This window comes from Mirounga angustirostris, unplaced genomic scaffold (assembly GCF_029215605.1).
Source record: "Mirounga angustirostris isolate CCGP_5_RB_7025 unplaced genomic scaffold, mMirAng1.0.hap1 SCAF_13, whole genome shotgun sequence".
NCBI lineage: Eukaryota > Metazoa > Chordata > Mammalia > Carnivora > Phocidae > Mirounga > Mirounga angustirostris.
In genome coordinates, this window is record NW_026991721.1 from 637,174 (window position 1) to 665,066 (window position 27,893).

The 27,893-nt window shown below is 62.8% G+C and overlaps 1 protein-coding gene across 9 annotated transcripts in view; it reads right to left on the bottom strand.

Annotated features, from left to right (window-relative positions):
* The window catches only part of CHID1 (chitinase domain containing 1), a 29,207-nt gene extending 2,678 nt beyond the window's left edge, over positions 1-26,529 (bottom strand). For 2 of the 9 annotated variants that reach the window (XM_064575945.1, XM_064575944.1), the window contains exons 1-12: positions 26,425-26,529; positions 19,156-19,309; positions 18,478-18,627; positions 18,107-18,239; positions 17,402-17,446; positions 16,831-16,937; positions 16,415-16,476; positions 13,209-13,301; positions 8,633-8,734; positions 7,977-8,132; positions 550-697; positions 188-268 (exon numbers count right to left, since the gene is read on the bottom strand). In XM_064575945.1, coding sequence (XP_064432015.1) covers positions 188-268; positions 550-697; positions 7,977-8,132; positions 8,633-8,734; positions 13,209-13,301; positions 16,415-16,476; positions 16,831-16,937; positions 17,402-17,446; positions 18,107-18,239; positions 18,478-18,627; positions 19,156-19,266 — 1,188 coding nt within the window. In that variant the 5' untranslated portion in view covers positions 19,267-19,309; positions 26,425-26,529. Of the gene's footprint in view, positions 1-162; positions 269-549; positions 698-7,525; positions 7,794-7,976; positions 8,133-8,632; positions 8,735-13,208; positions 13,302-14,282; positions 16,308-16,414; positions 16,477-16,830; positions 16,938-17,401; positions 17,447-18,106; positions 18,240-18,477; positions 18,628-19,155; positions 19,310-26,214; positions 26,402-26,424 lie in introns of those variants that run through there. The other 7 variants (XM_064575942.1, XM_064575947.1, XM_064575946.1 and 4 more) reach the window with 6 other exon arrangements.
* Positions 26,530-27,893: the final 1,364 nt, after the last annotated feature.

Here is a 27,893-nt window from a genome sequence, read left to right on the forward strand (position 1 = left end):
GAAGGGCACGCCGGCCCCACCTCCCCTTCCAGCAGAGGTCTCCGACCGTTTGGAAAGGGCCCTCCATGGGTCCCACTCCTCGGGCTGGCCCAGCCCTCAGGGGCAGTGCGCGAGCTGGTGGCCCGGGGGCCCTTGGCCAGCCCGGGCAGGCACACCCCTCACCTAGGGCCTCCTCCTGGACACTCACTTCTTGTACTCGAAGAAATGCTCTGCTGCCTGGCTGTCCCACACGATCCGGGGCCTGTGGTCCTTCAGCATCTGGATGTACCTGTGGGAGGCCGGGCATGGATGTCGGAGTCCCCGAGACCGCCCGAGCACATGGAGGGGCAGTGGGACTCGGGGGGCCACCCCGGTGTAGGCAGTGCCCGCAGCATGCCCAGCTGTGGGAGGGCCACGTGTGCACCTGGAGAGGGGAGCATAGGACGGGGCTGGGACCCTCAGCCCTGGGCCCACGTGGGCTGGGGGCCTCGTGTCCTCCCTCGGGGGTCGGGGAAGGACAGAGATGCTGACAGATGGCCCCCGAGATTGGAGCAGTGTCCCTGGCGGCACCTGTGGGCTGCGCAGCGGAGCGTGGGACGGCACCAAGGCTGGGTGTCCTGGCCGGGCCTTCTGCGGCGTCCTCTCTGCCCCACCAGGGTCCACGTGGACGGAGTGAGGGCACGTGCGTTTGGGGCAGAGCAGGCGCTCACGGGGACTGCTGAGCGTCACAGGAGAGGCAAACTCACAGCATGTGGCTCAGCGGTCACCGGTCACCCGGGGGGGCGGGGGCTGCTCAGAGGGCCCAGGGCTTCGTTTTGGGTGAGGAAAGTGTGGAATTTGAGGTGCTGGCCGCACAACTGAATGCACAGAACGCCCCTGCACGGCGGGCTCGGGCACGCTGAGTTTGTGGGGTGTGAAGGACGCCTTCCCCCAGAAGTGACAAGGCCTCAGATTGGAGGGTTCCAGGAAGACCAGACAGAATCAGGGTGCGTGTGTGCAGGACCCACCACAGCCAGGCAGGGAGGACCCCAAGGAGGGCGGGAGGAGCGCAGGGGCCCCCCCATTCCAAAGGAAACTAGCCTGTGGCTTCTCACCTTCTGTGGCGGGGCCTGAGATCTCCCTGCACGCTACGCTGGGACCCCCACCCCGAGACGAGAGACACGCGAGGGGCTGGGTCGAGTCTAAGCCACCCGTGCTGGACTGCTGCCGAGCTGCCCCAACCTCGGGAGGGGTCCCTGCCAGCCCATACCCCTGACCTCCCACCGGCAAGGGGGCCTGGGGCCTGATAAACACAAAGGGTGGGACCCACATGCCCAGTGGCCTCTCCTTGTTGCCGTTCCTACTGCAGCCAGAGCCACTGTACCCCACCCCCTGCCAACCGATAGCCCCCTCGAGCGGCCCCCTGACCCGGCTTCCCCGATGGCCCTGCGACAGTCTTCTTGGGCTGGGGGTGGGCAGAGCAGGGTCTCTCTGATGTAGGCCCACGCTACGAGTCCAGCGGGTGCTGGGCCAGTTGCTTCTCGGGTGACATGAGGACCCTGGCCTGCAGGGCCCCCCTGTCCCCCACAGGCAGCGGGGCCTCCCAGGGCTACCTTTCATGGGCAGGACACAACAACCACAGCAGAAGGCACGCGGAGAGCCGAGCCGTGACAAAGCATGCCCTAAAGCCAAGCCAGGCACACAAGGAGGCCCGGGACCAAGACAAGAGCAGGGTGCTTGGAGGTAGGACCCAGCAAAAGGAGGACAAAGGCACAGAGCTGGACAGGAAATAGGCCCCGAGAAGCAGCCCAGGGAGGCCGCCCAGGGCCTGCTGGAGTGAGATGGGGCACAACATAGCGACGCTGGTAGGAAAGGCCCCGCAGGGTGGGGGCTGCAGGCCCCAAAGGTTCAGAAGAACAGGTGCCCACCTGGGTTGGTGCTGGGGTATTGTGGGGCCAGGCCAGGCCCTGGGGAACATCCTGGCTTGCCAGCGAAGCAGGACTTTGAAGGCATGGGGCCCTACAGATAAGCACCTAGACCCACACCACCTCCTGGGGGAATTTCATAGCTGTCCAGAATCCCTGGAGTTGGAGACTGACCAGGCCACACAGAGGAGCCTGGCCACGGTCACGACAGGTCCATGTGTTGTCCAGGGATGGCCAACAGAGACTGGGAAGTTGGGAGGGAAACTCAGGCACTGCAGACCACGGCCCCCCCAGGCCCCCTTGGCTGCCACAGAACCCAGGCCTGGCCAGCAAAGGCCAGGAGACCACGTGCCAGGCCTGAGGGAGCTGGCCTCCTGCCCCCACCATGGGCTCCTGGCTCTGTCTGCGGCCGAGCAGATGGTGAGGCGGCTGATCCCACACTCCCTGGAAGGGACCAGGGACGCCTGCCACAAAGGGCCCGGGGCTCATCGTCGCAGAGGCCAAGACAGGGACAGCAGACGGCCCTGAAACAGGCTGCCCGGGCTTCTGTCAGTGCGAAAGCTGGCGAGCCTGAGTGACTGTGGGGCTCCCCAGCACCCCACGCCTGGCCCATCGTCAGCTGCGTGGGGAACAGGGTCCGTCACCGCAGGTTCCTGGGGGGGCTGGCGAGGTGTGCATCCCGGTGAACTGCGTTTCTAGGGTGCTGGACTGGAGGCTCCCCGCCCCCAAACAAAGGCATCAATCTAGAACCTTGCTGAGCTCCTCCGTCTGGCTCACGGATCAAAGAGATGTGGCCCTGAGAGGGGCACACATGTCAGGCCTCCTCTGCAGGCCAGGAGGACTGCCTGGAAGAATCAGGCCAGAGGTGGAGGGAGACCTCTCAGGGCCTGAGGGGTGCCTCCCTGTTGGTGTTACAGAGGTGGGGAGGCACTCTGGTGCGGGGGGCTCATGCCAGGTGTGGGAGGGTGCTCAGGCCACACTGGGGGTTCATGCTGGTGCATGGCCCAGCGCCCATTACCCCGCTCTGTGTGTGTCCTTTGTTCTCATCAGGAGCTGCTGTCCTTCCCTGGACAGCAGCTCGCACCCCGGGACTGTGGGGGGGATGTGACCCCCTTCCTAGGATCAACTGTCCTCTCGTGGGGGGAGAAGTCCCTCCTGATCGCCATCAGCCCCACGGGCCCCTCCACAGGGTTAGCTCACTGTGACGCGAACGCCAGGGACGGTGCTGTGCCGGGACCCGTGCTCTGCTTGAGACCCTGCTTTTGGCAAAGGTTCCCTAAATGTGAATCCGACTGCGTGGGGGCCTGTGGGGAGCGACCACACTGAGGGCCGCCTGTCTGCCCCTCCACGACTCGTCCGATCCCCCGCTGGAACGGCAGCCTGCCACTGGGCCAGTCAGAAGCCCTTCCTAGGGCTCCCGGGGGCTCCTCACAGGGCTCAGAAGCCAGCCCCCCAGGTGCCCCAGCCCTGGACGGTGGGCACCACACACCATGGCTGGGGGCACGGCCTCTCCTGCCCACCGTGGAGGGTGTGGCCCCCGGCCTACCAGGATCTGGAGGGGGACTGCCAGGGAAGGGGAAAGCCCAGCCAGGGGCGGCGCCCTGGGGCACCCGCTCCTTTCCTCAAACATCCCTGGGGGCTAAGGGCACCCTCGTCCACCCTGGTCCCCCTGCACACAGGCACACAAAGCATGACAGCAGAGCTGTCAGGCCCTTTTGTCTCACAGCCCGCGATCGCCCGGGGGACGTGGGAGGACGAGGGGGGACGGGGGGACGAGGAGGGGGATGAGGGGGGATGAGGAGGGGTGAGGGGGGATGGGGAGAGGGATGGGGGGGCGAGGGGGGACAAGGGGGGCAATGAGGGGGACAAGGGGGGACGAGGAAGGGGATGGGGTGAGGGGGGACGAGGGGGGACGAGGAGGGGGATGAGAAGGAGGATGGGGGGCGATGATGGGGGATGAGGGGAGGATGAGGGGGGGATGGGGCAAGGAGGGGAACGAGGGGGGATGAGGAGGGGATGAGGAGAGGGCGACAAGGGGGGGATGAGGAGGGGGATGAGGGGGGACGAGGGGGGGATGAGGAGGGGGACGGGGGGGACAAGGAAGGGGACAGGGTGAGGGGGGACGAGGGGGGGACGAGGAGGGGGATGAGGAGAGGGTGACAAGGGGGGGATGAGGAGGGGGATGAGGGGGGACGAGGGGGGATGAGGAAGGGGACGGGGGTGAGGGGGGAGGAGGGGGGATGAGGAGGGGGATGAGGGGAGGATGGGGTGGGACGAGGAAGGGGACGGGGGTGGGGGGGACAAGGGGGGACGAGGGGGGACGAGGGGGGATGAGGAGGGGTGAGGGGGGATGGGGAGAGGGATGAGGGGGGACAAGGGGGGATGGGGAGGGGATGAGGAGAGGGCGACAATGAGGGGGATGGGGGGATGAGGAGCGGGATGAGGGGGGACGAGGGGGGGATGAGGGGGGACGAGGGGGGACATGAGAAGGAGGATGGGGGGCGATGATGGGGGATGAGGGGAGGACGAGGGGGGATGGGGGATGAGGAGGCGATGAGGTGGGGGACGAGGAGGGTGCCGGGAGCCACCACCAGGACCACAGAGTCTCTGGCCTGGCCCCATTCTACAGCGAGGCGGGAGGAGGCCTGGCGTAGGGGTGACTCTGGGGCAGCCCTATGCCACAGCCCTCCCCAGAAGCAGATGTGACCCCTCGCCTGCTTCAAAATCCTCAAGCCGGTCAGCACCTGGTGCCTCTAGGCTGCAGCACTGACCCTGCCTGCCGGCCGCAGCCCTACCACCCCTGCCCGCCGGCCGCAGCCCTGCCACCCCCGCCCAAGGCCCTCAGCCCCTCTCTGCAGGACACACCCACCGGGCAGGCCTCCACATGCCCTTGAGGTGCGTGAGCTGCAGCACCATGCCTGCTCCGACCCACGGGAGGCCCCGCTGAGGTGTCACCTGCTCCCGCCAGGGTGAGGCAGGGGACCGGGTGGTGGCCTCCTCCAGCCTGACTGGGCAGGGCGGCCAGCGCTCCCCCCTGACACACAGCCATAGCCCTGGGCCCACACACCACTCTCCAGCCAACCCCTGCCCTCAGGCAGGCCGCAGCCGTGCTGCCCCCCTCCTGGGCCTCCCGCCCGCAGCTCTCAGTGGGGCGCGGCTGGCGGGGAGGCGGAGGCCGGCAGCCTGTGGGGGGGGCACCTCAGAAGAGGGTGGGGAGGATGGGGGGACAGCCAGAAGCCCCCACGTCTGAGGACAGGTGGCGCGCGGGGGCACGCATACCCACACACACCGTCGTAATCGAGGCCCCGTCTCCCCGCCTCCAACAGTCAGGGGCCAGATGCTGGCGGCCAGTGGAGGCTGTGTGGTGTGTGACCCGGGCTGGGCGCGTGCGGGGTTCACTGCCAGGCTGGGGCTAACAAGCCTGAGGACGCACTCCACGTGCTGCCGTGGGCCCACATGGAGCGTATGAACAGTAACTCTCCACCCTTGAGGTGGTGGCAGAGATGAACTGTGTCCCCCAGATTCCTATGCTGGAGTCCTGGCCCCCAGCACCCCAGGATGTGGCCACATCTGGAGATGGGGCCTTTACAGAGGTGCTGGAGGTAACATGGGGTCACCGGCATGGGCCCTGATCCGGTGTGATTGGGGTCCTTACAGGAAGAGGGGATCAGGACACAGACCCGCATGGAGGGACGACCCTGTGAGGACCCAGGGAGAGCACGGCCGTCCACACACAGGAGAGAGGCCTCGGGGGGACCCTGCTCTGTCCACGCCTGCACCCTGGCTTCCAGTCTCTGGGACTGGGGGACGGTGCACATCCTCAGTGTCTGTAAGGAGTGCAGGCTGCCTGAACACCGGAGGGCTAACACCTCCCGGCCCCCACAGGCCCGGGTCAGCAGAGCCTGAGGCTGGAGCAGAGGCAGGCAGGTAGGGGGCACTGGGGCCCTCTGGCCTTACACAAGTATGCTCCTACTCCCAGCTGACCGCTCAGCAGACACATGGCGAGGCTCCCTAAAGGCCTGGGGGCTGGTGCTGGGAGCCCAAGCTCTGGACGCGGCTCTGCCCACTGTCTCCTTGAGCCGGGCACCTGGTCAGGGACAGCGGCAGAACAGGGGCACCAGCAATACTTCCAGAAATTTCTCAGCAATCCTGTCAGAGAGGGGCTGCAGTGGGGAAGGGGCAGCGCGTGAGGAGCACAGAACAGCCCTGGCCAGAAGGTCAGGGAAACAGGAAGGGGGAGCTCTCAGGGATGGGGCGGCCGGGTGCCGAGAACCCCAGTCTGCTGCAGGGAGATGGGGCAGCGCCCAGCAACCGACCAGGCACCATCTCAGCCCCCCGGGACCTGGGGAGCCACTCCTTGGCCTCCCTGCCTCAGCTCCTGCTGTCTATGCCACGTCCACACCACTTCCCAGCAGAGGGGCAGGCCCTGGTTCAGAGACACAGTGTGTGCCCAGTGCCAGGGGCCAGGTAAGGGGTGGGCACCACAGGCCTGCACCAGACGCCAGCATCGGCTGTGCAGACACGGGATGTGGTCCTGGAGGGGCCGCCACCTGCCCGTCCCCACCTCAGAGCACGGCAGATCCTGATGTCCCACCACAGAGGGGCCCAACCCAAGGACAGCCGAGGCGAGAGGTGGTTGTGGCCCCTCATGGGCGTTCTTCCTTGTCCTGGAGGCCCAGCCCTCAGAGCAGGAGGGGCCTGGAGGGAACAGGGAAGCCGCCCACCCCTCTGGGTAGCTGGCTGGTAGCAGCCTCAGAACCCTCTAGTCCAGCCAAGGGCCAACCAGGCAGCTTCCGTCCCCCCACCACAGCACAGCTGGAGGGGGTCACCACGGACGACAGGTACGGACAGGCCTGGACAGGCCTGGCGGCGGCAGGCACCCAGCACTCAGCCCCCCTGCCTAGCCTGACACGCTGTGTCCCTGGCGGAGGCAGGCCTGCAGGTGACCCGCAGAGACCGCCCCTGCAAAGACGGCAGGCTGCAGTAGGCGCGCACGCAGGTCACAGCATCTGAACCCAACCTCCACCGAAAGGACAGTTCTCCAGAAGAGCAGCTGGCTCACACGGTCTCCAGACACCCCAACTGAAGGCTGAGAAGATTCCGGATTGCCAAAACACCCAGCGCCCAACAAGGCAAACTTCACAACATCTGGCATCCAACCAGACGAGAGGACGGTCGAGCCTAGGAAGGGGGTCACATCCCCCTCGGTCAGTCCCGGGGTGTGAGCTGCTGTCCAAGGAAGGACAGCAGCTCCTGATGAGAACAAAGGACACACAGAGCTCTGCAGAGCTCCCTCCAGACAGGAGCACGGGAGGAGAGCCACCGACTGACCAGATGACCGGACCCAGGACGGGCCCGACTCAGGGCGCAGCTGTCGCAGCCAAGCCCACGTGTGGGAAGAGCAGGAGATGTGGAGGAGGACACCCGACACAAACTTCTGGACGTGAGCCCCACAACATGTAAGCGGGAAAGGTGGGGAGGGGACAGCATGTGAGACACGGGCAAAGAAGCCAATGAACACTGAGCGAGAGAGAAAATGGCACGAATATCAGTGGGCGGGGATGAGTCCACCGACCTGACCCATGTATTTGAGGGCCCGGAGGAGAAGAGAAAGAAAAGGACAGAAAAAACATTTAAAGAAACTGGCCAAAATTGTTCCAGATCTCATGGAAAGTATAAACACACGGGTCCCAAAAGCTCAACAAAAACCAAGTGCAAAACACATACAGAAAACCACATGAGGGGACGCCCGAACCAAAACTGGGCCAGGCACTGCCCCAACGGACAGGTCACAGCAGGAAGATGGACACAGGAAAAGCCAGGATCACAGACTCAGCAAAAATATCTTTCAAAAAATCAACGCCAAATGAAGTTTCCGTGCCACTCGCGCTGGGAAGGCAGTCCGCATGCCTGTGGATGGGGTGGAGCCTCAGGGCCTGTCCCGCCCCCCAACCTGACAGGCTCAGCCCTGCCCGGCCCCTCCCCAGCTCTCAGCCTCCACCTCCAGGAGACTCACAGACCCCCAGCAACGAGGGCCTGGGACGCAGGACAGCACAGGGGGCCGCGCTGCATGGTGGGGAGCCCTGGGCTCACCTGGCCCCGATGACAGGCTCACGTGCGTCCCTGGAGGCTGCATAGTCCATGCCGTAGAGGTTGAGGCCCAGGAGGATCTTGCTGCGCCACTTGGACTTGGGGTCCAGGACCTGGACGCAGGCTCGAACCCAGGACAATGGTGCATTGGGGCCAGGCCTGCGGGGGTGAGGGAGCAGTGGGTTTCAGCAGCAGGCCGAGGCCTCAGGCCACGCACTCTGGGCACCGCAGGCTGTGGCAGGGGGAAGGGAGGGCAGCAGACCCAGGCCTCCTGCGGTGCCTTCTAGCTGGACCCGGGCCTCTGCGGTGGACAGAGGCAGCAGTGGGCAGCACTGTGACCCCGCCCACAGGGGCACCTTCTCGTTGGCAACACGGCGGGCGCAGTGGCGGCGGCCACTATGCTGGCAGAGATGGACACCCCAGGACGGTGTTCCCACAAGGGCGGTCCTCTGCCCTCCCTCAACCGCCCCGGAAACGTGAAGGCTGCCCAATGCAGGGGCAACTGTGGGCCAGGCCCCCACGTCCCTGGAGCCAAGAGCTGACAGCAGTGTGGCAAACCAGGCCTTGCCCCCTGCCTGTCCAGTGTCCGGGCCCCAGAGGAGGCGAGCATTTCTGTGCCAGGCCATGGAACCCGCTGGGCCCTTGGTGCCCACACTCACTGCTGTGCTGTGGGGTAGTCGTAGGTCATGAGGCTGAGGCCGTCCAGCACGGGGGCCAGCTGCTCAAACTCCTTGTGTGTGAACATGCCCAGCTGGTCGGTCCTGCAACAAGATGCGCACGTCCACCACCACCCGTCTCTCACAGCCCAGCCAGCCCCGTCCCCGGCTGGCACCCGAGTCCACCTGAGGACCCAGCCAGCTGGCTGTGGGGCGCCCAGACCATGCCCCTCCCTCCCTCCACTCTGGGAGGGCTGCAGGTCACTTTCCCTGGAAAGTAACTGGTCACTCGGTTCCAGGGCACAGCCCGCGGCTAAGTCAGGGCCACATTCCGAGAAGGCCGGCAGATCAAGCCCAGTGTTGGCGGTCAAGCAAAGGCTCATTTCTCGCCGTGTCCCAGCCCTCCCCACCATGCATCCGAGGGCGAGATCAGCCCAGCTCCGGGATGGCCCCATTCCCCCAGGTAGTCCGTCTGCTAGCCTGTCTGCTCTGCCTGCAGCAGCCCCTAAGACTGCCAGATCCCCAGGGGGACTCTCCACATCGTGAGTAGAGACAGGACCCCTCTTCTCAGCCTGCACCCTGGAAACGCTGGGCAAGTGTGTCCCACTGCAGGGACCTCAGAGACATTCATCCATTCCATGGGACCCAGGTGACCCTGAGATACTCTGTCTCAGGGCAGCCCCACTCAAACCCAGAGCAGAGCCTCTCCAGCTGCCTTTGGGGGGAGCAGGCAGGATGCCAGGCCCAGGGCCCGCAGAGACACGGGGCACCAACAAGACCTGAAGATAAGCAGTGCCAACAGACAATGGCCTCAACGAGGAGCATCAGATACAACGGGGTGCTCAGGGACACATCTGGGGGCAGATGTTTTGCTGGGCCAGGACAGCCATACTCCCTGATGGGGACAAGCCCCCCAGAGTGGGCCGGAAGATGCCAGGCCCCAGCAGAAAGAAGATGGGTCACAGGTGGCTTGCGAACACATCTCGTACCCTCCAGGCCTCAGCCCTGGGGAAGCACAAGAACAGTGGGCACGTGGGTTCTGGGAAAATGCTTCCCATTTCAAAGGCTCACCCATCTCCAGGTGGGACATTCACATAAGAACCCAGACACCTAGGCCTGCCGTTGCCGGACTCAGTGGCTCAGGAGGGGAGGCAGGGTGTGGGCGGCTGTGAGGCGGTCTAGTGGGCGGGGGGGGGCACACCCCTTAGTCCCATGTCTTGGTCCCTGCAGTGCCTGGTGGTTTCCGCAGAGCATTTGGTGCCAGAAACCTTCCTACTCAACTGGGAGAGGGGACCCCACCCAGGGTCCTGGAGGGGCCAGAACCAGGTGTGAAGGAAAGGCTAGCCAGGGGCAGGACTCCGGCAGGCATGGGGCAGCAGGAAATGAGCTTGGGGGAGGTCCCCAGGAGGCCCACTAGCAAACCCACTCCATGAGGCATAAGGCCTGCCTTCTCCGGGCCTGCTGGTGCTCAGAGCAGACACTCCTGATGAGGGCCACGGGGGTCGGGGAGGCCCTTCTCCGTTAATACCCTGCCCTGAGAAGTCCACAGTTTAGGGAGGGTTGCTGGAGTAGTCTGGAGCAGGCTCAAGTCAGGCACGACTCCTTGAGCCTCTCCTCCTCTGCGAATTTCAGGGGCTGCCCTGTCAGAGGTGGTTTCCACTTTGTGAAGTCTGTCCTACAGTCCCACCCTCCCATGCCCACCACACCCTTCCTGGGGCATCCAGCTCTTCTGGGCCCATCCTCCACACGGGCACCAGCCTCCTGCCACAAGCCAGGCTCCCACACCCCTCCTGCTGGGATGGCCCTGGTCTGCCAGATGCTTCTGGCTGAGTCACCTTCTCTCCAGCCATGGGCAGCCCTCCTTTCTAGAAGGCTGGCAGCCACGCAGGCCCCTCTACTCGGAGACCCCACCGCTGCCAGCCTGCATGCCTCCAAGGCTTCCGCCCTCCCCAGGACTCCCAAACCTCCACCCTCACCCCTCCTGCTTCACTCCCACATGGTGGACGCCTCCCTCGTCCATCACCCTGACCGGCTGCCATGTCTGGGGCTGAGCCCCACTGTCAGTCACCCCAACCTGCTAGGGACCCCACCTCTCATGGTGCCGACTGGTCTCTTCCCCAGAGAGGATCCTGTCCCATCTCCCTAGTCCCGTGGCCACATGCTTGTAGCTGACACTGCACCCCTCGATCTTCCCCCAGACACCAAGACCGGCCACCTATCGGTGGTAACCCCAAGTCCCACCCCTGACCAGCCCTCCCGTGGCCAACCCCCGTGGGGTCAGTGCAGGCTCTGTGCGTGGCCACTGGCCCCTGCCACCAGCCACAGGGCGGCCCCCACAGCGTGTGCAAGGCAGGTGTCATGACCATACTCTCGCTATCAGGGCACCCACGTCGGCTCCCCGCGGGCCTGGTGGCCCAAGCCCCTGACAGCCTCTGGCCGGCTCAACCCCAGGCTCCTCCACCTGGAGCTAGTGTCTCCATCTGTGTGTGAAGCTGAGTACACGCTCCACTGGAGGCAGGGCTCAAGGTCAGCATGGCTGCCTGTGCCAGGAGTCCCAGACACAGGCCCACAGCAGAGAAAAGGCATCGCATGCACGCTATTGTCCTGCGCACCAGCCGCGGCGCGGTGAGTGAGGAGCACGACTGCGCCCTGCTGCAGAAAACGCCAAGAGCCATCTACGGGCTTGTCTGTTGGCGAGCTGTCAGCAAGTGTGTGTCGGGGGGTCAATGTTGTCAGTGAGCTGAGCTCCTGTGGGGCACCGCCAGCCAGAGCCTCGGGGGAAACACGGGGCGGGCGGACAGCTGGGACAGCACAGCCCAGGCCCATGGCCCGGCCGTGCCCACAGCCCATCACACCCAGAAGCCCCCACCCCCAGCCCTGACCACACTGGCCATGGTCCCCCTGCTGGACATCCCCCTCAGCTGCCTGAGGAGGGTGCATCCTCCCTTGGTGGCTGCAGGGTGAGGGGCGGGCCGTCTACGTCCTGCCTAGGTGCCAGGAGCTCGGGGTAAGAACCCCTGGGCACAGATGCACCCCACCGCAGTCCACCTGCCCTTCCAGGCCAGGCCCGGGGGTGGACCTGAGGGGCGTCCAGCCCCTGCACCCTCCCACACTCTCCAGCATATCCTCTGCACCCCGCCCTACGCATGCGCCAGAAGCTGCTAGGCTCTGTGCAGAGGGCTGCAGGTGGGCGCCCCAGCCCTGCCTCTGGCTGTGGGACTGCACAGCACCAGCCCTCAGCCTGAGGAGATGCCCCCAGCCCCTGAGGAGCTTACCTCCACGGAGGGCACCTCCTGTACCCATCCCACAGATGGATCCTGACCACAAAGGATGACAGGGTCTCAACCCGGCCAAGGACCCCCTGGTCCCCAAGCCACCCACAAAAACTGGGAGGAAATGGGCGCCAAGCACCGTGGCCAAACCCACAGGCTCTAGAGGGTCCGCGCCTTGGCCTTCCCAGAGGAAAAGCTCCTCTTCCAGTCCCAGTCCCAGCCCCAACCTCAGGCAGCCACGAGAGGCCCCGCCCTGGGAGCCAGCCTCAGGACACATGTGCACCCCACATACATTCACCAACGTGCACACATACATCCGTATGTGTGGGATAAAGGACAGACAGGTGGGGCTCTGGGTGGGCTCCCTCCTGGGTTGAGCAGCACCTGCCCTGCTCCAGGAGGGAGGTGTTGGCCTGTGGGACCCTCCCCACCCACAGTGGACTGAGAACCTTGACAGTATGGGGAGAAAACTCAGATAGCAGGCTGATGCCCAGGTAATGCAAAGGACATGTGGGAGCACAGCCCATAGCCTCTGGTGGCATGCCAGGCTCCATGGGCCAACTGGTGCTTCTGTGAGTCCCTCAGCCTGGGAACACAGCTGGACATCACAGGCCCCAGAGGCCCACCCATCCTGCTGCCACTCGACAGGGTGGGCCAGTTGCTTCGTCCCAGGGCAGCAGGTGGGAGCCCAGCGTGCACCTGTGGGCCAAGGGGCTGGGCTGGCAAAGGCCAAGCAAAGCCCCCAGTTGGTTCCACTCAGACCTCTGTGGCCGCCTCCCCAACAAAGCCCTGCTATCTGACCTTGGGTCTGCCCCTGGTCCCCACGACAGATCTGGGGCATCCATGGTGCCCGGCACTGGGTGACACCCTGGGCAGAGGGGACACAGCTCCAACAACTAGGGCCTGGGCTGCTCATCCTCCCTGTGCCCTGGGTTCCAGAAGGGTTGCCTCACTGGGCTGGGGAGGGTGAGCAGCCAGGCCGGGGAAGGAGGGGGTGTGACCACACAGCCCGAACCTCCCACAGATGCGGCAGGTGTGGATTCCCTAAAGCTCTGCGTTGTGGTGAAGCTCCAGGGCTACACCTGAGAGTGAGTGGAAGTGTCTAAAAGATGCAGGCCCTCAAACTGAGGAACTCCTAACATCTTCCAACGCTCGGCTGGAAGGGTGCAGCCTGCCGCTGCTGATGTGCGAGGACATGCCGCCGTGGCTGACATGGATCCCCAGCCCCAGCTCCCACGGCGTCTACCCACCCAGGGTTGCTACTGACTGGGACGGAGCTGCCCGCCCCCAGCGAGCAAGGAACTTACCCAGGGGTGACAGCCGGTGGGATGACCAGGATGGCCAGCAGCCGGGCCTGGTGCAGGGCCTCAGCCAGGTGGGTGAGCATGTGGATGAGGCCCCTGCAAAGAACCAGGAGATCAAGAACAGGAAGTCGAGAGGCCTGACCCAGACCCACTACAGGGCAGGCGCCCCTTCATGGGCACCTTGTGCCCTGGACGGCTCCAGTGTGGCCCTGCGCCGTGCAAACGCTTGAGCACCAGGGCAGCCCAGCAAGTCCTGCAGGGGTCACCCTCTACCCAAACTGGGCCTGCTCAGAACTTGGCTGGTCCCTGTCCTTCCTCGCTCAGGGTCACCGAAAATGGCATGGGGAACAAAGGGGCATCTGGGCAGCACCCCAGCACCTCTGGCCTCTCCCAGACATACAGCCTGCCCAGGGGGTGGGGAAGGACCCACATGTGCCCAGCATGCTGACCTGCTGGTGGCTGGGTCAGCCCAGGCCACGAAACACCACCTGGCCTACTGGGTGCCACACAGCACCTGAGAGATGCCCCAGGACCAGAATAGTGAGGACAGCTCCACCAACCAGGCCTTGTGCTGTGGGGGAGTCCCAGCCTGGTACCCCAAAGCACTGGCCTCAACTACCCAGCCCCCTCCTGTGGCCACCCCCAGCCTGGAAGATACCCAGACACAGCCGTCTGTCTCAGTCCTAGGCAGGGCAGGGGGGCATCCTCCGCCCTGGGACACACAGAAGGGACACCTGCGGGTGGGCATCAGGCGGGACTCCCCACTTGTGCACGGGCATGTCTCAACAGGAAGTGGGCCACCAGGTGGGGGACAGAGAGGAAGCTGGAGTCGTGGACTCCTCTGGCCCTAGAGGCGTGGCAGGTACGACCAGTGGAATGGAGACGAAGCCGGCTCCAGGCACCCCATCCCCCTCATGCCACGCAGCGAGGACCACCTAGTGACAGGTGCCCAGGAGCCCCGCAGGTGGCTAAGCTGCGCTCTGTGTTCAGTCTGGCCTGGGCCCAGTCTGCAGAGCCCAGTGCATCCACCCCTCACGCACAGTGCAGATCAGAGGGGCTAAGGCACGGGATTCTCACCAGCGGGGATGGCAGGGCTGTCCTGGCTGCCCTTGCATGGCCAGGGCATGGGGCCAGTGCCCACCTCCAGGCCCCCCTCCACACAAGTGTGCAGAGGAAGGCTGCGGCCCCGGATGCCTTGAGGAGGGTGGCTGGGTATTGACTGCTGGAGCGCGGCTCGGCAGGAGTGAGCCCTGGCGCGCGGAGTCTCTCCTGCAAGGAGGCAGCCTGGGCTCCAGTCAAGCCCTTGGAGAGCACACGCCCCTTTCCCTGCTGCCGACAGCTGTCGCGTCTGCAGCCCGGCACTGGCTGTCCTGGCTTTCTGGACGGCCCCAGGACTGCGTCTTTGTGAGAAGGGAAGGGTGGTTTTGTGCCCCTGGGGCAGCACCCACCAGCTGGGAACCTGGGGTCACCTGTGTGCCCTGCGCACGTGTGGAGGGGACCGGGCTACTCACTGGAGCTGGGCACCATCCCTGCCTGCTTCAACTGCTCGGACCACCTGCTCCTCCCCAGAGGACCTCTGTGGGAGGGAGGCCCGGGGGGCCTGCGTCCAGGGCGTCAAGCCGACGCTGTGCCGCCGTGCCCCCACACCACGCAGGCTGTGTGCCCCACAGCATCTGCCAACAATGGCCTTTCCAGGCTGGCCTCTGGAGAAGGAACAGTGCCCTCGGTCACCTCGTCAGACGCCCCAGTGAGGGTGACGGGGGGGACGGCCTTGTGAAATGTTTTTGTTGTGCCTCGCTGCCACCAGGCCCATTCCATCCTGGGAGACGGCTCCCAGGTGGCGATGTGCCCAGAGCCATCTGTCATCCTGGCTGCTCTCCACCCCACTCCACCTGGCCCCCGACTGCCCTGCTGGCCGCACCCTCATCACCCTCATCACCCTGCAGCAGGATGGGCCTGCTATATCCTGGCTGTGGCTCAGGTAAGCGCCCACCCCCTGCAGCAAGCCGGGGCAGAATGAAGCTGCCTGGTGAGAAGGTGCAGTGGAAGGTCTCCAGCTCCGCCTCCAGAAGGTGCTGGACAGTCACCTTGTCAGGGCTGTTGCCTGGGAGGAGAGGTGAGGAGGGTCTCTTGGCTGAGAGCCAGGACCCCAGGCACAGGTGCCCTGTGCTAGCTCCCGATAAACACAGGAAGCCCCTCAACTTGGCTCGCACTATCTCTACCCATCCTCCCCGCCCAAACTGGGCCTCATGGCCCTCCCAGGGCTAGGGGCTTGGGCCCAAGTGCAGGGGGAACCACAGCTGCCCAGATAGGCCTGCCCCTCCAACCCTGGGCAAGGAGCCCCCAGGCATGCCTGGCTCCAGGCACAGATGAGAGCCAACAGCATGCCTTCCACCTGCACTTGGACACCGCCTCTGAGTGGGCAGAGAATGGCCTGCAGCTGCAGGAGGACAGAAGGGGGGCCGCCCTGGGGGCAGCCCTAGCCCAGTGCTCCCTGCTAGGGCAGGCAGGCATGGAGAAGCGGGGGCACGGGGGGAGGACGGACGGACTCAGGCTTCGAGCAGAAAAGGGAGGGGAGGTTCCAGAGCCAGCGGTGGCTGGCTGACGGCTTCTGCTGCCCCCGGCACCGCGTGGGCTACCCCAGCGCTCTGCCACGCGAACATCCAAGACACCCTGCGCAGCACAGCTTGGGACTCCCTCGGCCCTTTGTGGGGCTGACCCCCGTGTCCCTGATGGAAGTAGGTGGTGGTTGCTGCAGGCAACACATGGCCACTCCCGCCCCGCCTGGTCACTCTGGTCACAGGCAGGGTGGGTGCCACCACGAGGGGAGCACCCAGAGCCTGCAGGCCTGGGCGGCTGACTCATGTCCTAGATGACTTGGTGGCTGGCATCAGCGGACCTCTTCTCAGCAGAGGGGCTCCTGCTCACGTCCAAGCCTGACCCTGCCGTCACCACCTGGGCCAGTCCCCCCTAGCACACTCCTGGGGGATGCTTATCACACTCCCTTCACCATCCACGCAGGCGTCCGGGCGGGCAAAGCAACAGTGCGGCCAGAGCCGGACGCTGGCCCTCGGCTGCTTCCGGGGCCATCCCTGCCCCTGGGTGTAGACCATGGGAAGAAGGCCCTCCCCACGATGGCCCTCCCTCAGTCCTTCCTCCACCCTCCTCCAGGACGCCAGGGGGACAGGAAGAGCACAGAGCCCACTCACACGTGCTTCTGGCTCAGCAGCTGGCTCCAGACCTCCACCACGAAGCCGTCAAAGTGCTGGCTCTGAAAGGCACAGGGCAGACAGAGAGGGTCCGAGGAGCCCAGAGGGGTGGGTGGGAAGGCTACCGAGGGCCAGCCACAGCCACCCACACAGTGAGGTCATGGCAGGCCCCGAAGCCCCTCTTTGAAGGGCGCAGTGTGGAGGTCCCCAGAGGAGCCAGGAGCAGGGGGGCTGGGCCTCTTGTGTCCTGTCCACTTGTGTGCCTCTCCAACCCCAACCCCTGGGGGCCTGAAGGGCCAGGAGGGCAGTGGGCAGCCAGGTATCGCCCAAGGGAAGCCTCCCAGCCCAGAGGACCTCTGTGGTCAAGAGGGAGCCTAGGGCAGCCTGGGCTGACCCCATGCAGTGCCAGGCCTTACCTTGGCCACCTGGACCATGGTCTTGCCAACCTCTTCTATCTCGTCCTCGCTGTCCAAGACATTCCGGAAGTCCTCATGAGTCCAGTCCTCAAACAGGAGTCGGGGCACTTGGGGAATAGACCCACACAGGGATTGTGACCCCTCTGTACTTGGCCCCACCCTCAGGGCAGCCCTTCGCCACCACAGCAGAGTGACCACATAGCTGAGCGCCCACATGGCCTGGTAAGGGAGGGGCGCTGGGTAATGCCGACCCCTTTCCCCCTCACACACCAAGTTTCTGGGTGCCCGCTCCTCACGCCTGGCTCCTGCCGGACCGTCTTCCACCCTGATTGGTCTCCAGCTGGCCCCACCCACCAGGGCTCCTCCTGTTCAGCCGTCACCTGTCCCCTTGCTCCAATCCCCACCCCCTGCTAATCCCACTGTACTTTGGGAGCACCCTTGCCACCTGTGAGCTCCAGGACTGGGCAGGTAGGGCCGGCATCACTCTCAGCCCGGCCCTGCCAGGGCCTCTATCTCACAGCATGCGGCTTAAGGGCTGGGTGCCCTGACAGTCCAGGCCCAGTGGACTTACCAATACGTAAGCCCTTGGCCTGCTTCCTGACTGCCCGCAACCACCCTGTGGGACAAGGAGAGGACAGTCGATGCAGGGACACATGAAGACCCAGCCCACCCCCAAGGAAGAAAATGCCGGGGCCCCTGCAATGGACGTGCAGAGGGGAGGCAGCAAGAGAGAATCTGTGCGTCCAGCCCCCTCCTTCTCTTCCTCCCCTTGCAGAGCAGCCAGGGCAGGTCAGACCTCTGGGTCACTGGGGAGAAAGTGGTGGCATTGGCCACATCTAGAGAAAAGTAGCCTCCAAGGCGGCTAGGACTGTTTCTTGGAGCTAAAGGGTGCCTGAGGGCCAGGTCCCAGTGCTGCCCAGCCTGTGTCCTCTGACATGCCCTCCCAGCATCGAGGGATGGTTTTGGGTCTCAGAACACCACAATCAGCTAACACACCCTCTCTCCAAACCCCAAAGGGGGAAGGCTCTGTGAACTTGGATGCGTGCTCACGGAGGTGGCTGCCAAGATAGCCAGGCCCTCCTGGACACCTCCTCCCTGGACCCTGTGTACAAACTGCCAAAGGGACAGGGTTTGGGCCAATGCCAGACAGTCTCACCTCGTGCACATACACACTCCCAGACATAGAGTCACACCCTCACACTCACACACATGCAGACATGCACTCACACCCTTCTGGGCCCTCAGGACGAGCACAGATGAGCAGCAACGTGAGAACCTTGGTCCACGTCGTGAAGGCCTGTGACCTCGAACATCTCCCGACCCCGCCGCTTCAGTTGTAGCCACACGGGCGAGATGTGCGTGAACTTGCTCCCGAAGACCTTTGCAACATCATAGCCATGGCTGTTCCACTGGCAGAAAATGGAGAACAGATGAGTGCACTTGCAGCTGTGGACAGAGGGCCCTAGAGACACCACAGGACCACCTGGGCCACGTGGGACAAGCCCCCAGAAAACCCTTGAGATGGCTGTCACTTCTTCGGGAGGCCTCTCTCCCCATGTACCTGCACGGCAGCAACCCTGGGAGGTGAGGACCCCAGTGGCCACCTTGCCCTCGGGACCTCCCTATCTGCCCCAGGGCCTGGCTTACTGGAGTGACGTAGCCCAGGACGTCCCCAGCAAAGTGCCTCTCCCGGGCCTTTGCTGAGCAGTAGCTACGATGCTCCAGAACCACATCCTCAGCCCGAAGGTCCATCACCACCAGACCCCGGTCTTGGACAGGCTTCTCTGAAAACTGAGTCTGAAATAAAAGCAACAGGACAAAATGGTCAAGGCCTGCTGTCCACAGGCAGGACATGGGACCCCGAGGAACAGCAACAGTGCTCTGATCAGCCAGGCACTGTGTCATGGGATCAACACAGTGCTGCTGACCGGAGACCACAGGGAAAGGTCCACCCTTGAGGAGCTGACAGTCCCTGAGGACTCACTCTCCCGTCCCAGAAAAATGGCGCAAAGGCATGTCTCTTGTCTGATCCACTCGACCACCACTAAGATCATAGAGCTCCGCAAGGCAGGACAAGAGTATGGCCATGGGAAGAAGCAGAGGCGGTGTGAGGGCCGAAATCTGGGCCAGTGGGGGTGGGCACACCCTCAGCCCCTTCTCCAGAAGCTGCTCCCTCTCAGGCCATTGGCCAAAGCCCCGGGCAATACTGGCCAGCTGCCCGAGGAGGCCAAGGCCCCAGCCTCCCGGCTTACAGAGCGCTGCATCACAGGCCTCGGCACGCGACTCCAGGGGGCAGGAAGAGGCCAACCCCCAGAACACCCCTACCTTCTCCAGCAGTGTCTTCGAGGCGGCCTTTTTGGCATCTGACTTTGACAGAGTAGTATGAACAGAGCTGCAGGCCAGAGCAAGCCAGAGCGTGCTGAGCAGCGTCCTCATGGTGGGAGTATCACAGTGCAGTCCAACCTCGGGGGCCAGGGGGCTGTAGAGAGAGCAGAGCACACATGACCACCAGCAGTGTGGGGTGTCCCCTCTGCCAAATGGAGCACCTCATAGGGCCTGGGTCCTCATGGCACTGCCTGGGCACTGGCCCCAGGACAGAGCCCTGCCCTGGGCCAGCCCTAGTGGCCTGACTAGCCTCCGGCACTGCTGGGCCCCTCGTTCCTCAGATGCCCAGAAAGGGGCCTCCCTGCTGCTGATCAGAAAGCCTTCCCCACTGCCTCAGGGCTGCCCTGACCACGGGTGCCATCTAGGGAAACGGTGGCTGCCCCCCACCAACCCAAAGAAATCCAGGCTACTGGAGGGCTTAAGTGTAAAACAGCAGTGCCACGGAAAGGCCTAGAAGAAAATATGGGTGCCTGCTTCTGAAAACTCAGGGCGGAGAAGGCCCTTCCAAGTACGTCAGCAGTGTGGAAGTTAGGGAAGAACAGGCCAACAGAATTCATTATATAGAAACGTGACACTTCAGGGGCGCCTGGGTGGCTCAGTTGGTGAAGCATCTGCCTTCGGCTCAGGTCATGGTCTCGGGGTCCTGGGATCGAGCCCCATGTTGGACTCTCTCCTCGGTGGGGAGTCTGCTTGTCCCTCCCCCTCTGCCCCTCACCCCCGCTTGTACGCTCTCTCTCTCAAATAAATTAATAAAATCTTTAAAAAACCCCACAAACTTTAGGGGCACCTGGGTGGCTCAGTTGGTTAAGCGGCTGCCTTTGGCTCAGGTCATGATCCCAGGGTCCTGGGATCCAACCCCGCATCGGGCTCCCTGCTCGGGGAGCGGGGGGAAGGAGCCCGATTCTACCTCTCCCTCTACCTGTTGTTCCCCCTGCTTGTGCTCTCTGTCAAATAAATAAATAAAATCTTTTTTTTTAAAGATTTTATTTATTTGACAGAGAGAGACAGCGAGAGAGGGAACACAAGCAGGGAGAGTGGGAGAGGGAGAAGCAGGCTCTCCACCGAGCAGGGAGCCCGATGCGGGGCTCGATCCCAGGACCCTGGGACCATGACCCGAGCCGAAGGCAGACGCTTAACGACTGAGCCACCCAGGTGCCCCTAAATAAATAAAATCTTAAAAAAAAAAAAAAAAAGTGACACTTTCATTTAGGAAACAAAAAAGCAAATTTAAAGAAATAATAAACCAGAAAAAAATTAGAACATACTTCACAAAGCATTCCTACCCATTATCTATCCATAATAAGCAAAGAACTTTTACAAATCAAGAATAAGAGGCTCCAGGGGCGCCTGGGTGGCTCAGTCGTTAAACGTCTGCCTTCGGCTCGGGTCATGGTCCCAGGGTCCTGGGATCGAGCCCCGCACCGGGCTCCCTGCTCGGCAGGAAGCCTGCTTCTCCCTCTCCGCTCCCCCTGCTTGTGTCCCCTCTCTCGCTGTGTCTCTCTCTGTCAAATAAAATCTTAAAAAAAAAAAAAAAAAAAAGAATAAGAGGCTCCAATAAAAAATGCCCCACTACGAAAATATAGGAAATGAAGAGGTGTAGTCATACCTTAGTACACAAAACCCCAAACTCCCTAACACACAGCTGCCCCATACAGACATGTTATCACAGATACCCTGTAAAGCCAGGCATACCCCATAATACAGATACCCCATAATAGAGATACTGTGTAATACAGACACATTGTAACATAGAGATATCCCACAATGCAGAAGTACCCCACGTTATACACGCCCAAGATACAGAGATGCCTATAATACACAGACATGCCCTGGAGTACACAGAGACACCCCGAAATACACAGAGATCCCCCGGAATACACAGAGATCGCCTGGAATACGCAAAGACGCCCTGGAATATGCAGAGATCCCCTGGAATACTCAGAGATGCCCTGGAATACGCAGAGATCCCCTGGAATACGTAGAGGTGCCCTGGAATACGCAGAGATCCCCTGGAATACGCAGAGGTACCCTGGAATACGCAGAGATCCCCTGGAATACACAGAGATCCCCTGGAATAGGCAGAAACACCCTGGAATACACAGAGACGCCCTGGAATACGCAGAGGCGCCCTGGAATACACAGAGATCCCCTGGAATACATAGAGATCCCCTGGAATATGCAGAGATCCCCTGGAATACACAGAGACGTCCTGGAACACGCAGAGGCGCCCTGGAATATGTAGAGATCCCCTGGAATACAAAGAGATACTCTGGAATACGCAGAGATCACCTGGAATATACAGAGATGCCCTGGAATATGCAGAGATCCCTTGGAATACGCAGAGATGCCCTGGAATATGCAGAGACACCCTGGAATGCGCAGAGATCCCCTGGAATAAGCAGAGACGCCTTGGAATATGCAGAGATCCCTTGGAATATGCAGAGATCCCCTGGAATATGCAGAGACACCCTGGAATGCGCAGAGATCACCTGGAATAGGCAGAGACGCCCTGGAATACACACAGATCCCCTGGAATACGCAGAGGCACCCTGGAATATGCAGAGCTCCCCTAGAATACGCAGAGATGCCCTGGAATACGCAGAGCTCCCCTGGAATACACAGAGATCCCCTGGAATACGCAGAGACACCCTGGAATACACAGCGATCCCCTGGAATAGGCAGAGACGCCCTGGAATACACAGAGATCCCCTGGAATACACAGAGATGCCCTGGAAAAAGCAGAGATCCCCTGGAATACACAGAGATCCTCCGGAATACACAGCGATCCCCTGGAATAGGCATAGACGCCCTGGAATATGCAGAAATCTTCTGGAATACTCAGAGACACCCTGGAAGATGCAGAGATCCCCTGGAATACACAGAGACACCCTGGAATACACAGAGATCCCCTGGAATACACAGAGGCGCCCTGGAATACGCAGAAATGCCCTGGAACACGCAGAGATCCCCTGGAATATGCAGAGATCTCCTGGAATAGGCAGAGATGCCCTGGAATATACAGAGATCCCCTGGAATACACAGAGGCGCCCTGGAATACACAGAGATCCTCTGGAATACACAGAGATGCCTTAAGCCCCAGAAACAGCACCTCAGCTTCACTAGCAATTAAAGGAGTAGACACACAGTGTTGGTGAGGACTACAGGGTACTATGCTAACGGCGTGGACTTGGGACAGCAACAATTCTCGCGAGCTGTTCCTGGGAATTCAGTTTGCGAAAATCTTTTGGATGACAATCTAGTCATAAGTATACTTTCCAACACGTGTTTCCTTTCACAAATTACACTTTGGGGGACTTCTGCACTTATGTGGAGAACGCATGAGGAGGTTCATCACAGCACTGTTTAAACAGAATAACACACATTTCCATATGCTGGCGTACGGACAGGCACTGTAATGCTCACAGTGCACTGGTCGGTGCAAATGTGACAAAGTGCACACATGCAGAAGGATCCCAGCTTTATTTAAGAATTCCTGCGTGCATACACACCTACAGAGAAAAGTACAGAAAGGGCGACGCTAAAAAGTAAATGAGGAGGCTATCTGGACTGCTGATCATTCTGTATCTTTTTGGCTTTAGCTATACTTTCTGGCTTTCCTGCACTGGACTTTTATGAGCTTGCAGTTCTCTTTTAGGTTCTGCTGCTCCCCCCCCCTCCCCCAGCAATGCTGCCTCCTTGTCTTTCACTCTGAGGGCAGCTGAGTAACAAGCAGGCCCAGGCTGGCTGTAGCCCTTAATGAGGCTTTAAGGTGTACAAGTGTGTTGGTCCACAGACTCACAGCCCCGGTGGACTGCCCCCTCCAGACCAGCTTAGGAACCATTTGGTGACAGAGCCAGAGGAGACCGCACAGGCCATGGGGAGCCAGCCTAGCCACCTGCCCAGCAGGCAGGCATGTGGCCTTTCCTCAGGCTATGGGGTCACCAGAGCCCCAGCCAGGCAGGGTACGCCGTCAGGTGCCGACAGAGTCCGGCCTTCCGCAGCGCTCACCCCTCCATCCCCTCCACCCTGTTGACCTCCTGGCCAGGAGCTGGTTTGAGCTCCTCCAAAACCCTCCTCTCCAGCTGCTTCCCTTCACAGAGCAGCAAGTCTGCACACTGAGGCCCCGGATACTCCCACAGCATACCCGTGTGGGGCCATGGGAGAATAAAGCCCAGGTGAGGAGCCCTGGAGGTCCCTCCCCACGAGGCAGGGAGGCACAAAAGCCTGGCCCAAGAGCTTCACGGGAGGACAGAAGGGACACAGCTGCAAGGGCAACTCTGAAGGGGCTATGGGGAGGGATACAAAGACCCAGGCCCAGATTGCCATCCTCCGCCCCCTCCCCTCCCCAGCAGCCCCTCTCCTGACACTTCCTGGCATCATCAGAATCATCAAGGACAACAGCCCCTGCCTCCTCCCATCTCGTGACCACAGCTCTGACTTGGGCTCTCTCAGTCACAGCAGAGGGCAGGTGACACAGAACTCACACGAGCAGGCTGAGATCGCGGCTGCCAGGCTATGAGGGGCTAACTCTAGGAAGCCTGGCCACCAGGAGGCCAGAAAGACACCTGAACAAACATGGTTGCACAAGGGGCTGCAGAGCCGAGAGGACAGCTGTGCATGCAGGGACAACCCCACCTGCTGGCAGGAGCCACATGGAGTGGGACAGAGGGCCCACTCTGCCAGGCACCCCCACCTTTGACCCCAGCCCCTCTGGGTCCACTCCATGACCTCAGTCTCCTCCTCAGCTCCAGGGTGGAGGTCTGGGTCACACAGGATGGAAGGTATGAGAAACCAAGCGGGAGGGAGGTCCTCAAGCAATCCACAGCGGCCTGGGGTGTGCCCCAGTAGGCTTCTCGCCCTCTGTCCATGGCCTGCTGCCCCACCTGCTGCCCACCCCCGCAGAGACCCTCTGCCTATGGCTCACCCGCCCCCTGACCTATGATTTCACACTATGGGGAAGGAAGGGGAAAGGGCAGAGATGGGGCTCATCTGGGGGAAGGGGGATGGACCCTGCCAGGCTCTGTACACAGTGGAGAGAGCAACGGAAAGAGCCAGACTGAGCTCAAGGCCTGGACGGGCACTGCCCCTGACTGACTGTGCCCAGTGGCCAGCCCTGGGATGAGGCATGATGGTATCATGAGAGGGTTGCTCATGAGTGCTGGGCCACTCCCTGACTGGCCATGAACTTTCCAGACCGAAGGCCGGACATGTGGTGGTGAGGACACAGTGTGTGAGCTGCTGTGACATGTGGGGCGCGTGAGCAGCAGCAAGGCCCTTGTCTGCACCTCCCATGGCTCCCTGCTATGCACCGTGGGCCTGGACATCCTACCAGAGGCCTGAGGGCAAATTCTCCCATCGTGCTCTCTGCAGAGCCCCTGCTCTCATGTCCCTTTTTTCCACACACACCAATGACCTCCTTCAGGCAGCACAGCCCCCCCAGAGTGTGGGGTGTAGTGAGCACTTCATGTCTGTGGTCACCGAGAGGGACCTGGGGAGGCAGGGGTCTCCGATCTGCTCTAACAACTGAGAGCCCCACTATTCCGGGGGCTCCAAGCTCCGGGGAGGACTGTTTCAGCAGTGCGTTGGCCAAAGGACAGCAAGTCACAGCAGTGACTTTCAAATGTTTTTTGAGACCCACAGTTAGCGTGTGTCATAGCCCAGTACCTGTGTGCAGGCGCCACGTGTGCATATGCACTGTATGTGTTGAGTGAAAGCCACTAACAGAGCGAACCATGCTCTGATACACTGACAATTTTCCTATTTCATTTTTTTTTTAATTTGAGAGAGAGAGAGAGTGAGAGAGCATGAGAGGGGGGAGGGCCAGAGGGAGAAGCAGACTCCCTGCTGAGCAGGGAGCCCGATGCGGGACTCGATCCCGGGACTCCGGGATCATGACCTGAGCCGAAGGCAGTCGCTTAACCAACTGAGCCACCCAGGCGCCCTTAACTACATTTTATTTATTTTTTTTAAAGATTTTATTTATTTTTATTTGAGAGAGAGAGAATGAGAGAGAGCACATGAGAGGGGGGAGGGTCAGAGGGAGAAGCAGACTCCCTGCCGAGCAGGGAGCCCGATGCAGGACCCGATCCCGGGACTCCAGGATCATGACCTGAGCCGAAGGCAGTCGCTCAACCGACTGAGCCACCCAGGCGCCCTTTCCTATTCCATTTTTGAGAAACCGATTTTTAGGGGCGCTTGGGTGGCTCGGTGGGTTGAGCATCCCTGTCTTGCTTTCGGCTCATGATGCCGGGGTCGTGAGATAGAGGCTCCGTGCTCAGTGGGGCGTCTGCCCTTTCCCTCTGCCCTCCCCCCATGTGTGCTCCCTCGCTCTCTCTAAATGGATAAAACTTAATTAAAAAAAAAAGGAATCGATTTCTGCCCATCCAGTCGGTCTCACTACTCAGTAATACGCAGTTTGAGAAACGCGAGCAGATGTGCCCCGAGGGTGTCACCAACACGCGGCTGCACCAAGAGCCGGCTTCCCGGGTCACGCAGCTCGGCCGCTCCCGCGCCAGTGTGACGGCCAGTCCCGGCACTCCCGCCTTGGAGCGCAGGTCCTGGAACCAACTGCGTTCCCGGGTGGGGGTGAGCGCGCTCTGGGGAGGAAAGGCAGCGGGAGAGGCGGGACGCGCGGCCCTGGCGACTTTCGTCGGGCGCGGGCTGCCCGTCAGGCCCTGGGGCTCGGCAAGGGGCGCGAATCCTGCCCAGGGAGGAAGCCGCAGTGCGCGGCCCCCGTGCCGCACCAGCTCAGCACAGCGACGGGTCTGGTTCCGCCCCCCGCGCTGTGCGAAGCGAGGCGCCGACGAGCGCCCCGCCGTCGTGGGAGGCCTGCGGCTGTCAAGGCGCACGGCCGAACGAAGCGGCAGCCAGCCTCGGCAGCCCAACGAGCACGGGGCCGCCCGCCCCACAGTCTGGCGTGGCCCCGGGGACAGGGTGGCCAGCCCTCGGGCCCGCACGCCACCCCACCGCAGTCGCACCGGGCGTGCCGGGCGCACCCACCGCCTTCGCTCGCGTCGTCTCGCACCCGCTCTCTCGCGCGCCCCCGCGCTCACCACCCGCGCCCCCTCGCGCCGCGCCTCCCGCGAGCCCAGCTTGCCGCGCGGAACTGAGGCCGTGCGAAGAGGAGGAAGAGCACGAGCCGGGGCGCGGGGCGCGGGGCGCGGGGCGCGGGGCGCGGACGCCACCCCGGCCGGCCGCCGCGGGGCTCACCTTCAAGTCCCGGAGGCCGGCCGCACCACCCTCGCGCGCGGCCGGAAGACGCCGGCAGGCGCCGCCGGAAGTCCCGCCCCAGAACCCTGGACCGGGGCAGGGGCGGGGCCGGAGCCTGGGGCGGGGCCGGACGGGGGCAGGGGCCCGTGTGAGGCGGGGCCGAAGCCGGGGGCGGGGCAGGACGGGGGCAGGGGCCCGTGTGAGGCGGGGCTGGGGTCGGGGGACAGAGGTCAGGGTAGGGGCCGGGGGCGGGGCAGGACGGGGGCAGGGGCCCGTGTGAGGCGGGGCCGGGGGCGGGGTCAGGGGCAGGCTCCGTGCGGGACAGGGGACAAGGGTAGGGGCTGGGGGCGGGGCCGGACGGGGGCAGGGGCCGGTGTGAGGCGGGGCCGAAGCCGGGGGCGGGGCAGGACGGGGGCAGGGGCCCGTGTGAGGCGGGGCTGGGGTCGGGGGACAGAGGTCAGGGTAGGGGCCGGGGGCGGGGCAGGACGGGGGCAGGGGCCGGTGTGAGGCGGGGCCGGGGGCGGGGTCAGGGGCAGGCTCCGTGCGGGACAGGGGACAAGGGTAGGGGCGGGGGGCGGGGCCGGACGGGGGCAGGGGCCGGTGTGAGGCGGGGCTGGGGGCGGGGTCAGGGGCAGGACAGGGGCAGGCTCTCGTGCCGGACTGGGGGCCGGGGACAGGGCCAGGGTAGGGGCCGGGGGCGGGGCCGGGGCAGGGGCCGGGGGAAGGGAGCGGGGGTATCTCTCCCTGGGAGGCTGGCGCCCCAGCCGTGCCGCGAGGTGACCACACGGTGACCATCGGGAGCCGCCTCTCCCGGCCCCCCTTCTTCCCCTCTGGTGGCCACCCTCCACCCTGGCCCTCCCCGACATCCCCCACAGCACCCGAGTAAGCGCAGTTCAGTCCTCCGCCTCAGGCAGCTTCCGTGTGGCCCCTGGACATCGAAAACCCCGCGTAGCCGAGACCCTGGACTCTGTCCTGCCTCCAGGATCCGTGGCACCAAATTACAGCTCTTACAAGCTGGAACCTCCCCCCTCAGAGGCAAACAGAACCCCTCCATCTCAGCGCAGGCAAGAGGAGTGGGCACCGCTGGGACTGAACACAATTGGCCAGCGATTTTCATCACAAGGCATTTTACACTGGATACAAGCTGACAGAGACCACCCACCCATCTTTCCTGCAGAAAACCACACAACCGTCCCCACCCCAGCTCTGCCCCTCCAGCCCCAGGACGCCCTGCCTGGCTTGTTTCCCCATTTCTGCTGCTTGAGATGCTTCTTTCTGAACTGAACTTCGTTCTCTCTCTTCCTAGTCATGTTTCCTTCTTTCTCTTCCCTATATTTCCTTTTTTTTTTTTTTTTTTAAGATTTTATTTATTTTTTGACAGAGAGAGACACAGCGAAAGAGGGAACACAAGCAGGAGGAGCGGGAGAGGGAGAAGCAGGCTTCCTGCCGAGCAGGGAGCCCGATGCGGG